General features: G+C 41.4%; 1 protein-coding gene across 2 annotated transcripts in view; it reads left to right on the top strand.

Moving 5' to 3' along the window:
- The first annotated feature begins 1,112 nt into the window (after nt 1–1,112).
- The window catches only part of LRP5 (LDL receptor related protein 5), a 168,685-nt gene continuing 154,397 nt past the window's right edge, over nt 1,113–15,400 (top strand). For both annotated transcript variants that reach the window (XM_085298442.1, XM_085298441.1), the window contains exon 1: nt 1,113–1,286. In XM_085298442.1, the coding sequence (XP_085154568.1) occupies nt 1,202–1,286 (85 nt within the window). In that variant the 5' untranslated portion in view covers nt 1,113–1,201. The remainder of the gene's footprint in view (nt 1,287–15,400) is intronic.

Here is a 15,400-nt window from a genome sequence, read left to right as displayed (position 1 = left end):
ACTTGGCTATGCTGTTTCCTTTCATTGGTGATCGGCGCAGCGTGTTCGAGTGTGGTGAGAACGGTGTGTGGGATGTGCTGGGTCCAGCTGGGCGCTGCCCAGCTCATTGCACTGCTGGGGGCAGTCTGCAACGGCCTGAGGCCACAGGGCCCCCTGGGCCATGGGCTGAAGTTTGTGTAGTGAACTGGGAGGAGGTTCAGGGGGAAATACGGCTTTCTTTGAAAAGTAACACTGCATGGAAGAGTTGCTTTTAAGAAAATGTTTGTTTTGGTGTGGGAGGAGGAAGGGGAAGACAAACTCAGATCTAGGAAGAAAATCACTGCCCTTCTTCCTGCAGATAGAAAAAAGAGTGAAGATCTGCACACCTAATTTTTAAATCATCTGAAGAACTGTTTCTTTTTAAACATTCGGTGAACAATCTCCTACCTGCCCCCTTTTGGAGCAGTTGCGGTGCTGAGAGGCGGGTGCTGTGCAAGGCCGATTCCTCAGCACCCTGGAAGCCCCCCGCGGGCCGCAGGTGAGCACAGGGGCTGGGCTTCTACAGCACCTGGGGCTTCAATTCTTGTTCAAGGTAGGGCAGGAGGGCACTAAAGCATATGCTACTGCGTGACTGGAGCACAAAGCAACGCTGTCCCAGGCCCGGCTCCGACTGCCCATCGCTCATGTGGGGCCGGGGAGCTGGCAGGGACGAGGGAAAAGGAAGGTGAGCAGCCCAGTATTGAAAACACCGAACGGCGGCGTGGCGAGGGGTGCCGACAACGGCTTTCTCAACCCCCGCGGCGCCCCGCCGCCGCGCGAAGGGCACCGCAGGCCGCCTCGGGGCCGCTCCCCCGCGCGGCGCGGCGCGGCGGCCGTTGGCCCCTCGCGCGCGGCGCGGCGGCCGTTGGCCCCTCGCGCGGGCGGAGGCGGGAAGAGCCGGTGGGAAGGTGCGTCCTGGCCGCGCACGAGAGGGGAGAGGCGGGCGCTGGCCGCCCGCTCGGCTCCTCCCCGGGCCCCGGGTGCGAGCGGGAGGATCCCAGCCCCCTCCCTCGCGGCGGAGGGGGCAGAGAGCGAGCACACGGAGGAGGAGGAGGAGGAGGAGGAGGGTCGGCTGCAGCGCCTTCCCCCTTCCCCGCCTCCCTCCCCGCCGAGCGCAGCGCCCCGAGCATGGAGCCTGCCTGAGACACTCCGCGGGCTCCGGCAGCTGCTGCTGCGGCACAACATGGAGGCGGCGCCGCCGCTGCTGCTGCTGCTGCTGCGGCTCTTGGCCGCCTCGGTGCTTCGGCGCGAGTCGGGCTCGGTCGGGGGTAAGTTCCCTGGGCGCCGGGCGTCGCGGGGCCCGCGGCGGTGGGGTCGGCGGGGAGGAGAGCGCCTCTGCCCCTTTTGTTGTCGGACTTCGCCAAACTTCCCCCTGAAGTCTGCCGGGGGGCGGCGGCGGGGTGCAGGGGCCGCGCAGGCGGGAGGGCAGAGCCGCGGCGGCGCGGGGGTGGGCGCCGGAGCCCCCTGCGGGGCAGGGGTCGCGGGTCAGGCTCCCGTGGGGGGAAGACGCGCACATGGACGGGACGGGGCGGGACGAGCAGGGTCTCACGGTGTGTGTGGGGAAGGACAGGAGGGTGGGCGCGTCCCTCCTGCCGCCGAACTCTTCCTTCTCCTCGCTCCCTTTTTTGCAAGAGGGGCACGTGCGGGGGGGGGGGGCAGAAAGAGACGAGGTCTCCCCTCCCCCTCTCCTTGGGGGCACGTCCTGGCTGCGAGGCCGGGTGTAAAGCTGTTTCCCCCTGGGGACCGAGTCGGCGGTGGCTCTGGTAAACGCGTACGGTTGCAAAAGAAAGACAAAAGTTGTTCCCCCCCCGCCCCCCAGCGCCGTGCTTCCGCGGTCTCAGACACGGATTTCTCCGGGGTTTGGAGGCGCTGGTGTCGGGTGTCACTCGCAGGCGGAATCAAACTCTTGGCAAGGCTGGGAGAAGGGGGTGGGGGAGGGGAGTGCCCCCCCATCTCCGCGGTGGGGCCGGAGCGGAGGGGTGGGGGGCACGCAGCTGCCTGCGTTGGCTCGTGGAGGTAGCGCTGCGCGGGGCGGCCCGGCTCGGCGCGCGCCCGGCCCGCGGCGAGCCCCGCCGGGCGCTCCCGGCGCTCGGCTTCCCCGTTCCGGCGGGACGCGCGGCCTTGGTAACCAGCGCTTCGTGCCGGGCACGAGGGCGTGGGGCTTTGGCCGTGCCGAGGCTGCGGCGCCAGGGCTGCTCTGGGCTTTCTCTTCGCAGTACTCTGCAACAGTGTTTTGAAATGCGTTAATCCTTTAAAAGTATAAATAAACGAAGGCAGGGTCCTGCCCACAGCATCCGCGGAGAAAGGTCTGGGGTTCATTTCTTTCCTTTCTCAGTGCGTGCTACTTCAGTCTTGAATTTGTACYGCTGAAGATGAGGACCAAGAGCTGCACATGTGAAACGTCTGGGTTATTGCTGCTGCATCTGATCTGCTGAATACATCACCTAAGTGCTTAGCAAACTGAAACCTAATTGTTGCAATTTCCTAGGTAGTTTAGAAAACTCAGCAGTGCAGCCAAGGCTGGCAGAACATCACCTCAGGCCCCTTTTTGTTAGGCCACCCACCTTTTCAAACCATCTGTAATTATCAGAACTGTCATTTACATCAAGAGAACTGTGTGATTTCTGCCAGCATCATCGTTCATTATTTTTAGTTGGGTTTCTTAGCAGGTGTGTATTAAGCATTGCTTATTCTATCATAGTTGTATGAAAAGATGCTCTTTGCATCTGAGAATGCATCGTCTCYATAGAAGTTGCCTCAACCTTTTAAAAGTGTTTCAGAAAGCATTAGGTATGATTTGTTTCTTTCTGAGTGCTTGTTTGTGTTCCTACTTGACTAAATTGAACTATGCAGTTTTAGGAAAAACAATCAATTTGTAGGAGTCCTAAATGGAGAGAGAAGAAGCTGACAGTATAACTTGCCTTTGCTTGCTGATGTAATGGATGGTTATAAAAAGGAATATTTAGAAAAAGGAAAACTTTACTTTTGGAACTCTCGGGGAAATAATGTAATTCAATTCACATTAAAACTAAGATGCAAGTTGTAACTTAGTTTGGTTTGTATTTACTTTAGTTTAGGGACAGCGGTTCTTTTAATATAGTATATCTTGTATTGATAGTCACCTTTTGCTCAAATCTGCAGGGGGGAAAAATGCCCTGTCTTTTAGTAATTAGCTGAATAGTCTTGGTTATAAATCTTAATGAATTGCTTTTGTTCTGACTACTTAGTAAGAAGGTATGTGATTCTTTGTTAGGTTAATCTGGATGGTGCTTTTAAGGAGAGCTCACCTGTCCTTTTAGGATGAGTATGAATGTTCTATGAAAGGCGCGCTCTTGCTTTCAGTTAAGTAGTTAAGTAGTCTTTTTTTTTTTTTTTTTTTTTTTTTTTTTTTTTTTTTTTTTTTTTTTTTTTTTTTTTCCTACTGATAGTATATGCTATATTGTATTCTGTAATATGTCCAAAAAGTGTAATGTGTACTGTATTTCCACCTTTCAGGCATTTTGTTCATAAAACTGTAATTCTTGCAAGTCCAAAGAATTACAACTTGTTTTGTATTTGTATGAGACAGACTAGTCCTAAGAGGTTTGTGCTTTAAGCTTCCATTCCTGAAGACTCTGACTCTGTAAAAAGCTATGCAGGTGCCTGACTTTAAGGGACCCTTTATCTCTTAGAAGTATTTTAATGTACTTGTCTTACAAATATGTAAATATAGCTCTCCAATATTGAGGATGGGCTGGAACTTCTTTAATATTAAAACTTCAGCTATATTTAGCATAATATGCTGAATTCTGAATACTTTGAAATAATTTTGCTGTGGAGCAAAATCCTTGCTCTATACGTGGAGGTGTCAGGAGTGGGTTTATTTACATGCCTTAACATAAGGTTAAACCTGGTTAAGATATCTAGAGATAATGGGCTTGACTCTTCTTTCACTGAGATGAGACAAAATGGTTGTTGCATTTGGTGCATCCTTGAGGAGAGGAATCTCTTGGCTGTGTTAAGTACTCAGGAACAGGACAGTTGTGGCAAGGACATGTTGTCTGAAAATATTTTTAAATTCTGAACATTTATTATTGTGTAGCAGGTGTTTTGTGTGGCTCCTAAAACCTAGAAGTAGTTGAAATCATTCTTGTTTGTAATTGCCTGCTTAAATTCACAAAAAAAAATATTAGCTGTTATTTGTGGTATATTAGAATGTTTCCCCAAATTGTGAAACTGTATCTTAGTTTTCTATAGTGAAATGATTCTTTGCCTGATACTGAGACCTGAAACATAAATAAACGGCAACAGAGAAGAACAATGGGATCGTTACAAAGGTTTGAAACTATTGATGCAGCATTAAATAAAAGTTATATTTGAGCACAGCTTCAGAATGGCTTTTCATTTGTAATGTTTTTCCTGTGGTAACCTAAAGCCAATGAAACATTACATTCTATGTTTAAATGTAGAATGCAGAAAGATAGGATGCATGCTTATTTTAGGAAAGGGTAATGTGTTATGTAGGAGTCCTCATCTGAATTTCAGTGCGGTTTCAATCTGTCTATCATAGATTTAGGGATCTGTTTTCCTAGTAACTACTACTAGCATGATGTGAGGGTCTGTCACAAATTATGGTCCTAAATCCTCTGAATTAGTGAGGAAATACTGAAAACTTACTATACTAAAAAGTTTAGGTTGATATTTTAAAAGCACTGAATTCTCTTTCTCCAAATAAAGGATAATGGCTTTAACTGTCCTCTAGGAATGATGTGTGAATTCATTTGTTAGTTCTGGATGCTTTAAAATGACTCACATCGTAGATGTGTACATGGTACATAAATCAGTATGACACACGAAGTCAGCACTTTAGAAGAGTGTGAATATATTTCATCAATAGCCTGGTATAAATTACAATGTTGCCTCTTGCTATTTTGAACCATTTTCTTCCTTAGCTGCTTTAGCTTTTAACTTAGGAATTTGTTACCTGTTCGTAATGTAGTAGTTAGTAAAATAAATCTTGATTTTGTTCCAACTGTAAACTATTCAAGTAACAAGACTGAGAATGCGTTCTCCAAGCCAAGGTAACTTTGTAATAAACACACAGAATTGTTTCTGAGAACATAGTATTACTTCTTGTACCATTCTGGTAGTAAAACAACAAGTAATATTTTACACACCACTCTTGGATGTTTATGTATACTTAGTTGACTTACAAAACAGTCTCAGAAGAGGGTCTAATATAACTGTACTTCTCATTAAAACTTAGCCAGTAACAGAGAGTCAAGAGTAGTTGTTCTCTTTTTGTTAAAGCAGAACTAAAAGAGATCTCATTATTTATGAAATAGCTAGCTTTAATGACAACAGTTTAGTCTGTTTCAAGTTAGATCAGTACTTTGTGTGCACATACAGTATTATTTGAAAGTGACTTGTAATCATAAAGTTGAGAACGTTGACTAAGTTTTAAATTCATTGTTAGAAAGAAGCCTTCACATGTTAGATAACTTCTTACTTTTCATTCTAGGAAATCTTCCAAATTTCTCTGTCTTTAACCCAATAGCTATTAAACATTCGAAACATTTGGCTTATGTAAATTCAGAATTTCTCATGGGAGTTGATATGACTGAAAACACTTGAGGGAAATAGAGTTGCCATTTTGTGCTCAAGATCTCTGCAAAGAACTCAAATAGATATCAACCTTGATTTGAAGAATGGCAGTAGAATAAATATTCTCCCTGTTTGTAGCACAGGCCAGAAATAATGCAATTCTGTTATGCACAATGAAATTATCATTTTATTTAGAAATCTGAGGCAGGTAGAGTGTTTTCCTTTTAAAGTTGGAAATTTTATATTATTTTCTAACAGAATGTGTCCATCGATACTGAAAGTTTGCTTAGAGCATGATCAAATAATTAGAATATTGGCTGGGGATGTTGGCTGGCCAAGCCACATGCTGTTTGGACACTTGGGACTTTCTGAAGAAGTCACACATGTGCTGTCTCCTGATAGTGCACAGCTGGGACTTCTGAATTGGAAAAATACTTCTGGAGAGCCCTATACCAATTTCTTAGGCAATGGAAAGCCACATAACAGAGATGAAGGATATGTCAGACAGTTTTTGAGATTTTGGGTGATGAAACAGTCCTGATGACAGGAGGAGAGAAAATTGGAAGCAACTGTATACCCTACAAAGCATTGTTCAGTACTGTTGTTTGTTAGAAGTTCATGGGCCAACAATTCTCTCAATTCCTTCCCCCTCTCGRAAAAAATAGAATGTGAAACTCAACAGTGTTTCATCTTTGTGGTTTCTATTTACTAAAGAATAGATGGAAAATATCTGTCAAGCCACAAAATTCTCCTGAGACTCTCCAAGAAATTTAAAGAATGGGTGAGGGGTTAGTGAGGGTGTTGAGGGCTTGTGCAATAAACAGATTTCCTAGTTTATCTGCTGTTTCATTTATTCTTGCGTAACTTATGCCTGCCTGCCAAGGTGGGCAGCCATAAAGTTGTCATTTTATGCTGACGCAGTTAAATCTGTGGGCGACTTTTGTAAGGACACTATCAAAATGACATATGCTTGGTTTATGTTCATTAGCTAACACTAAGTGCAAAGGAGTTAAATCAACTGAAACTTCTTTTAAAAGAAATAAATACTTTATGTGAGTGTGTTGCACTAGATTACCTTAACCAGGGCAAAATTGCATACAGGCAGACCTATTGGGAGAGGGAATGTGTAGAATATGCATCAGCTACAGAATTGTTGTAATTTTAACAGAGGAGGTTTTATCGCAATAAATAGCACCAACAGCAGCAGAAGTAACAGTGAACTCCTGGTATGGCTGTCAGTGGTCTGAGAACCTCAAATGTTGGCATATATTTGCTCATGCTTCTGCTGTTGTGACTTAATATTGTAATAGTTGTTGAATACAGTTTGACACTTGAGTTTCTAAAGTGCTGTATAAACATTAGCTAGTTATAAATATTCTGCTAATATACCAACTATTATTTGTCTTTTATACATAAAAAAAGGACTATCCCAGGTTGAGTTGACTTCCTTTAAACAGTAAAAAACCAAAAAACTTGTCTTTGTAGAAGGCAGAATTAAGATGTAGAGCTTTTGTCTTCCTCATGAGACTGTTCAGGTAAAACAGGTAATTGTTAAATGAAACTATAAGGTGAGATGTTTCTAAGCTATCTTGAAAAGTGATGTAACATTTTGTTTTGGGGAAATGCAGTTGTGAATGTGTTAACATGTAATTCTCCCCTCTACTGTGAAAAGTGGAAAGGTGAAAATTGTATTTCTCCCTTTGTCATAGCAGAAATGGATAGTGCAGTTATAAGGTGGGCTTGATTTCTGCATTTTTCTCCAGGATTATTGTTAAAGTGAACATACTGTCCTGCAAAAGTGCAGTGCTCTTAATCTTGTTCTTTTGCTCTGCCTTCATTCTTGCAGGACCCTCATTGGCCTGAGAACATTTTGTAATGGTGATTCAAGAGGTTCTCTTTTCCCTTTTAAGTTACTTTGAATGTATATTGGCTTAAATTTCTCACTGTTGCTACACTAAATGTATTGATACATGTTTAAATTAATGTATCTTTTTTTTTCCCCCAAGCAACTTTTTAGATATGATGGTGGAGATAATAAATTGGCAATGGGAGACTCTTGATACTCAACCTGCAAGAGTAGATTAGATCGGAGATAGAATGTGGCTATAAACAAAGACAGAAGCTTGGCCTTTTCTTTCTGTGATTAAACAATTACATAATGCCTAAATGACAAAATATCTTGTAGATCAATCAAAATGCATTTGCGAGAATTATATTGCTCCAAATCAGCCAGTGCATAGGATATCCTGACCTAGAATTTTTAAGCCTGTGAACTGTACTTTATTATATTGCACTCCCAGCATTCTGTATTATTTAGATGTTTATTAACTAAGGTTTGAGTTTGGCTTTTCTGTAAGTGATAACATGCTTTTTTAATGACATCTCTGTGACAATCTACTACGGCAGTGGTGTTCCAAAGTACCTGACCCCTGTCACTTTCTAACCCAGGCTTTATGTCAGCACAGGGCTGCCTTTGCCTCTGCCCCATTTGTATTTCATACATGCTTCTGAAGTAAAGAGCTGGGTTTTGTCTGGTGTAGGTAAGTGTTTTGCAGAAGTGTGATACATGTCTGTGAGCTTTTGACCTTCTGGCATAGCTGGCACGTGCCATTTGAGACTTTTTCTTTCTTTCTAGTGTGTATGTTTCTTCTTTCTCAGACTTCCTAAGTAAAGTACTGGTTATGCCTGGCTGTTCCGGTAAGAAAGAAGGCGCTCTTTTTTTGCCATTGACTGAATGGTCTGCCTGGCTGTTCTGAGATTCGCACTTCCCTGCACCCTGTGGCTCTTGGGCACTTTCTCATGTCTTTATCCATCAACATGTCATTTCTGGGATGCTATATAAGCAGTGGTGTATTCCTTGGTCACCAGACTTGGACTAAAGAGRCTGTTGAGGGTTAAACTCCTGGTGCTTAAAATTTTAGGAGGTCTTCTAAATTGATTCTCTAACTTTAATTTTACAAGTGGAATATACTTGATATTTGAGGTGATCTGAAAGGCCCTGTGTCTTTTTTATTATTATTCAAGGAATATATCCAAATAATTGGTGAAGGGACAATTTCAACAACTTCTTGTACAGTTATAAAAATTAGCCCTTTGAGGCAAAGACTGACTGCTTTAACAGGAACAATCACCAAGCCATAGCATTTGGAGTAACCTAGGGAGTGTTACTGCTGTGTATGTGTCTTCAGATACTAGCTGCTAATTAATTGTTTAGAGGAGTGTCTGGGTGAAGCTGCAAAGTGTATGTACTGAAATATATTTGCATCTATCTTATTTTTTTGTTGTGGAGGAGGAGAAAAATTAAGAGTCCAAATAGGAAACTTTCTCTAGCCTTACATGGTTGACATCGAGTAACTCAAGAAAGAGTAGTAGAAAGTTACCAGATTTATTCTCTGATGTGTAATTAACTCTAGGAGATGTCTGTATGACATACTTAACATTCTTTCTTAGCACTTGTAGCTTAATACAAAAGCCAGACTGTTGTTTCTGGAACTTTTTAAAAACAACAGAATTTGAAAACACATGATCCTTTGTTTTATAGAAGGTGTTACCTTTGATAACTGAATCATAAATTGCTCAGCATTAGGTGTGTTTCAGTTGCTATTTGTATTGTGCACATTTTGCAGTTTTAAGTAGCTTTTGAGGCTTTAATTTATATCAGTTATTTTGAGTAAAATGTTGCTTATCTCTGAAGTCCATCCTATTTTAAGGAAGGCCACTCATGGCCATAGAACTACCAATGTTTTCTATCATACTTGATTTTCATTTCAGTCATCGAAAAATTTCTGATTCCAGAATGATTGAGAAGCTCAGATTGAAGTTGCCTGCCATATAGGAATGAATTATGGGTATAAATAGTTTTCTCTTGCTCTGTGGTTCTCTCTGGTTACATCTCCTACTTGAGAGTTGGCAGTGTGAAGTATGATATGTTTAAACTATTTTTTTTTCCTTTTGAGGGGGAGATGTATTAACCTCAGAAATCTATATTGGTGACTTATCTGGATGTCTGTCTTGGAAAAGCTACGAAAGCAAATTAAACTGCTGCTTTGGTGTTCATATTCTGAAGTGAGAGTCAAGAAGGTGAAAATGCACATGGGTAGCATTTTCCACTTAGAAGGTCTGCACAGCTGTAGATGATAAAAAGAAAAAAAAATAGTCCATGCATTTTATCCTCCTTCAATAGTTCAGTAAAAGAAACCTGTAGCTATGGAGAATTTTTGTCTGTCTGGGTTTTAACAGCTTGTTTTTACTGTCTGGATAAAGTTAAAAAAAATTACTTACCCATGTTCCAAAACTCAATTTGCAGGTGTTTGCAAGCTAGAAAGTATACATGCAGAAATAGTTAAACATCTGGACCTACTTAGACAAACTGCATAGTGAGATTTTAGGTAGGGTGTGGCAAATGCAGGCAAAACGATAGTGAAACCTCAATAAATTGAGCTTTAGTCATTTGCAAGTCTTTCCCTTTGCCTCTGCAAAATACCTGTATGATCCTGGATTTTCATTGTATCTAAACTGCTTCCTTCAAAACTCGTCTCTTCTTCCCCACCCCAAACCACAAAACCCCACTACACTAGATGGCAGCTATGACTTYGGAATCTGTGTACAGGAGAATATTTTACCTATGGTTCTATTAAAAAGAAATTGAAAAAGTCAGATATGGTGACTACTAGAAGTGCACGCGAACCATGGAACCCTCAAGAATCAGGAAGTATTCCTGGAGCCTTTTTTTTATACAAAGCAAATCAATTCCAAGGGAATTCAGTATGACTAATGATAAAGCTGGAAGAAATGCACACAAAAACAACAAAAATTTAAGTGAACATTGGATGATATATGCAGTAAATAAACTTTTATTTAGAGGTGTTCTGTAAGAGCTATGTTAAACCAGGCAAATAACTGAAGTGAGCTCAGTTAACTTGCCCACAGAGATGATGCATGCCATTTAAACTTCAAATTGTGTGCATGAAACTCAGTATATGAGCAGCCTGCTGCCAGGTCTTATTTGCATAATAAACTTTGACAAACAAGTTCTACAGATGGTTAATATTTTTTTCGGAGGAATTACTGTCTGTTAACAGCCAGTTTGTGGCCAAAAATGAGATATATGCTGTGAGTACATTTTCTCTCTGAAGTATTTTCATGGCTTTTGGTCATTTCCACTGTTGTTAGCATCACATCTAACTGCAACTGAAAAATAAAATACTCAGSTAAGAGAACTTTTAAGGCAGAGAGCTGGCCATGGAATTACCCTGGGTACTTTTCAATTTCCCTTCCTCTATCAGAATGACAGAAAGCAACATGTTTGGAGGGTTGAAGGGGACTGTTATACTTGAAGGAATCCTGAACAGTTGTGACAAAATCCATGTGTTGGATGTCTGTTAATGCTGAGATCATTCTGCTGTTGCAAATGTCAGTGTTTTATAGAGCCGTTAAGATGGTTTGTACAAAGTGAAGACATTTTGTATGACCCAGAGGACTGAAAAATGCCTGGAGTTTACTTGAGGATTGGTAGTTAGTCGGTGTTTAAATTTGCTACCAGACCAGTTAATTCCCCAGAGCAGAGACAGATTTGCTCATAGTTCCCAGAAGTGCTGACATGGGCAGAAACAATCACTTAAGGGCTGCTGGCTAGCTTATACTGAACTATGTACATGTGGAAGGGTGTGAGAGATCACAGTGGAGGGAGCTATGTTTTTTGCATATAGACAACCTGTACTTAAACGTTTGGTTTACTAGTTTCTCCTCCTCAGACTTTTATTTCATCCTGATGGTTATATTATTAAATAACTTTCATTTTCCGAGGGGGGGAAAAAAACTTTTTGTCTAGACTTTTAACTCCTGCCGTGCCGTTAATTCTGGATTCATAATTTTAAGGAGAGAGGTGTCATAGTCACTAGATATGAGGGTACTGGAATTCAGTATGTCTGGGATTTGTTCTTGGTATTGTTACCAAAATATGCCCATATGAAGTCTTTATTTTTTTTCTGAGAGAACCTGACAGTAATAATTGAAGGCTCTCTCTAAGTGCATATTTGAGAATTTTACCTGAGAACCACCTCAGAGTAATTTTTCCTATATGTATATTTTCAAAATAGCTTTCTAGTAACAAAATCACTTTAATTCTGCATGGTATTGCTGCCTCAGGGAATGGTGCTTCATTAGAAGGAAATGAAATTGTAAACTGGCAGAATGGTAGGTAAAGTATCCCTGAAAAGATAAGGAGACTTCTGTTTTATGAGTCAAAAATTCTATACATGTTAATTTTGTGCACCTAAGTCTTTGACCTTGCCCAACCTCTGTTTTCCATTCCTTATGCAGTCTTTTTATTTTATCATTTCTGCATGTTGTATCTTTCTCATGTTTTGACAGTTTTTCCTCTGGGTTTGTAAGTTCTTCTAGGCAGAGACGTTGTGTGCTGTTTTTCTTTTTGCCTGATGGCTTTCTGTTTTTTTCCCCCACTGTCTGAAGAACCAAGATTGCTAAAGGCTGTAATGTGTGTAGGTGGGTAATTAAAAACAGTGGTCAAGAGAACTCCTGGAAACTTGTTGGGTTACTTCTCTAAGTGATGCTGCCTCATCATCATAGTTGGAGAATTCCCCTCCTTTCCCCCCCTCCCCTTTTTCTCCTGTCTGTTTCAGGAGGCTGCCTGCTGTCCTCTTAGCATGTGGCTCCACTGATGTTCTCTGCCCACAGTAGAATGGTAAAACTGGAGTAGCTGCAACTTAGGCTGCATTTGAGGATTACTGTTTGGCATTCAGCCTAGTGCACAATGCAGATAAAATGAGCAGGTAGAAGTACTTTACGTTTGTGACCTCTGTTCCAAATTCTCTCTCAMATTATATGATCCAAATTAAGGTCTTCATTGTTATCTGCAAAAGCTTTAAGTGATCTAGGATTCATTTACCTTGGAGAGTATCACCTCAGCACATGCAAGCCTTCTCAATCCTGCTACAGTAATTACAGCTGATGGAAAATAACTCTGGTTGCTGATCCCCAGGGTGTGGAGCTCCTGGCATCTGGAGATAGAGCACATCTGGCACTGGTCCTCAGAGGCAGAATTCAGTCAGCCAGAAGCTTATTGCATGTGGGGAATGATGCAAGTGACTTGTTTTCTCTGAACAATGGCTATGGGATCTTTGTAACTGTTGGCCTCTCGCCTGGTTATTCTGAGTCTGTGGGTTTTTTTTTCTGTTTTGTTTTTTCTTTTTTTCCTGAGGAAGTCTGTGTGCACTGAGGGAGGATATGAAGTACTGTGAGCTCTTGGTACAGCCAGATCAGTCCTCCAAATCATACTTGCTCCTTGGGGTTGTAGCTCTTACATGTGCAAAGTGTGCACGTGTGTGTGTGTGTGTAAAAGCTGCTGTGTTGATTCAGAGAGTAATTGGTAGATACTGATAGAAACTCTGGCATGCATTTGTGCTTTTCTGATTCCCAGGATTCTGTGGGATCAATGTTGCAAGGACATGGAAGAAAAGAGTTTTCTTTTCAAAGTAGACGTGATACAATGCTAGACTTGCAGGAGTGTGTGGAATCTGTTTGTATCACCTTGCTTGTGAGACTGAGTCTTCTTTTGGGTAACAAAAATTGCTTCATTTGAGATAGAATATGAATTGAAATATAACAGCTATTCCAGAATAAATTCTCTGAAGGTGCTCATATTCTAGAGTGATTTCTACACAGAGACCTGTTCTGAGATACCTTATTGTAGTCCTTTCCCAGTATTAGCCTTGGAGCTCATTTACAAGCCCGCTGTATGAACTGTGACTGTATAAGAGGATCATGTTAGTGAAGCTGATCTTCTCGTCGCATCATGATTTGTTATCATGTCTATTTATAATGCAACATCTGTTCATCTGCTTCTTGACAGCCTTTGATGAGACCCTTTTGCCCACAAAAGCTACTTTTTGAGGGAAGATGCCATCTTTATGTATTCCTCTTAACAGATTGCTAAGTGACTGTAAGAACCATCTTTTGGGTTGTGTGGAAGGAGTGTTGTCTTGATGCATTTTTTCTGGGGTTTGGTACCAGTTAGTACCGTTTGTCATTGCCTGAGGTAGATGGGAGGAATGTTGGAAAGGATGACAGTAAATGTAGTGTTTTGCTTTGGAGCCTACGCTGTAGGACAGGTGTACTCAAACCAGTGAACTAACATGTGATTGTTTTTCCGCTTGCAAATTCTGCTGCTGCTCAAGTGCTTTAATTACTGTCAAATTCACCAGCTATTTGTCTGTATTGCAGTTCCCTGCCTGTTTATTTGTAGGAAGCTACTTTATGCTTTAATTTCTTTGCTTCTCTTGATACTTTAGCAGCAGTTCCTTTTCTTCTTATAAATAAAATCTGTGTTGGAAACCAAAATGACTTCAGACCTCTCTTTCCAGCTATGTGACTGTCATTGCTATTTTGTCGACAAACCCCACCATTGGTTTGGAAAAGTTCATAGCAATCAAGAGACTAATGCCTTTGCATGGTTTCTGCAGTCTTGGGCATCAATAGGCATGTGTGGAACTTGCTGGAATAAAAATACTATTTTGCAAGCTGCTGTGCTCTGGATTACAGCTGTATACAAGGCTTTGTCCTGCATGACTCTCTGCAACTTTGTTGTGAGATAGAAGCAATATATTAAATTTTACAAGAATCCCCTTAGTTTGTCCAGGAAGTAGAATTGTGGTAACTTTTTTTAAACTGCAGTGTTTGTGTGCAAGAGTAGAGCAGTTAAGTACAGTGAGAGACGGGTAAGCATTATGTGCACACACTTATGATTGTTAAAAGAAACTTTAGCACTAGCTTTGTTGTTATAAGGTATGAACTAATGTTGGCTGTTTATCAAATATAATGGACTTTGCAGTTTTTTTTGCCTGTTTAAACACCAGTAGGGCACTGGGCTTAGATTACTGTTTCTGAATAAGTCCTGTTTACTTAATGTGCTTGGCAACATTCTTTCCATGCAGGCTTAACTTTCTGAACCATGCAAGTTCAATTTCAAAACTTTGCCCTTAATCAGGAAGGTAAGATGGCTGAAAAAAGAATTTTTTTGTGCTTATTGTCATGTGTTATGTAGATTGTCAGATTACAGTCATATATGTGGCCAGAAATGATTGTGGTTTACTATTTTTATTTAGAAAGATTTTTTGAAACAGGGAATGGCAACTTATTCAAAACACTGTCATAAATACTGCTTATTGCTAAGAGAATATTTTTTTCTGGAGTGAGTCTCGAAACCTCAACAAATAGGTCAGTCTACAGCAGATAGCATATGGTTCCTGTCTTTCTTCCATGTTCTGCTGAGCATGTGCCAAATATATGATTAGACTCTTTGGTAGACACTACAGATCTTCTGACTTCAATTCTACCTGTTGCATTGACTTCAGGGATGCATCCCTAAAGCAGTAATGTTTTCAAAATGCTTCCCAGTGTCTGAAACAGCATGAAATTTTCTAGTTCTAACAGTTGTAAACTCATGTTAAAAAACAGTCTCAAAACGAGAATTTCTAAAACTTGACTGCTACCAACCTCAGAACACATTTTGCCTTTCAGTAGAGTGTAGAGATATTTCCCGAAAGTTCTTGGCACTAACAAAAAGGCTGTATTTGAACAGTACACAAAACTTTACAGGCCAACSTTGAGTGGCCCAGAATTTGGTTTATCGGTAACTAACTGTTTAGGTTTTAATTATTATTATTTTTTTTCCCCAGAGGTAGACTTGATATTGAAATTGAACTCTACAGTCATTCTGTTATTACTTTGCAAGTCCTGTAGAAGTGTTTTAGAAGTGTTTTTTTTTTTTTTTTTTTTTTTT

The sequence above is a fragment of the Rhea americana genome, unplaced genomic scaffold, assembly GCF_003343005.1.
Source record: "Rhea americana isolate MKP2758 unplaced genomic scaffold, rheAme1 scaffold_139, whole genome shotgun sequence".
Taxonomy (NCBI): Eukaryota; Metazoa; Chordata; class Aves; order Rheiformes; family Rheidae; genus Rhea; species Rhea americana.
The sequence above is the reverse complement of the archived record's forward strand: the minus strand, read 5'-3'. Positions and strand labels throughout refer to the sequence as shown.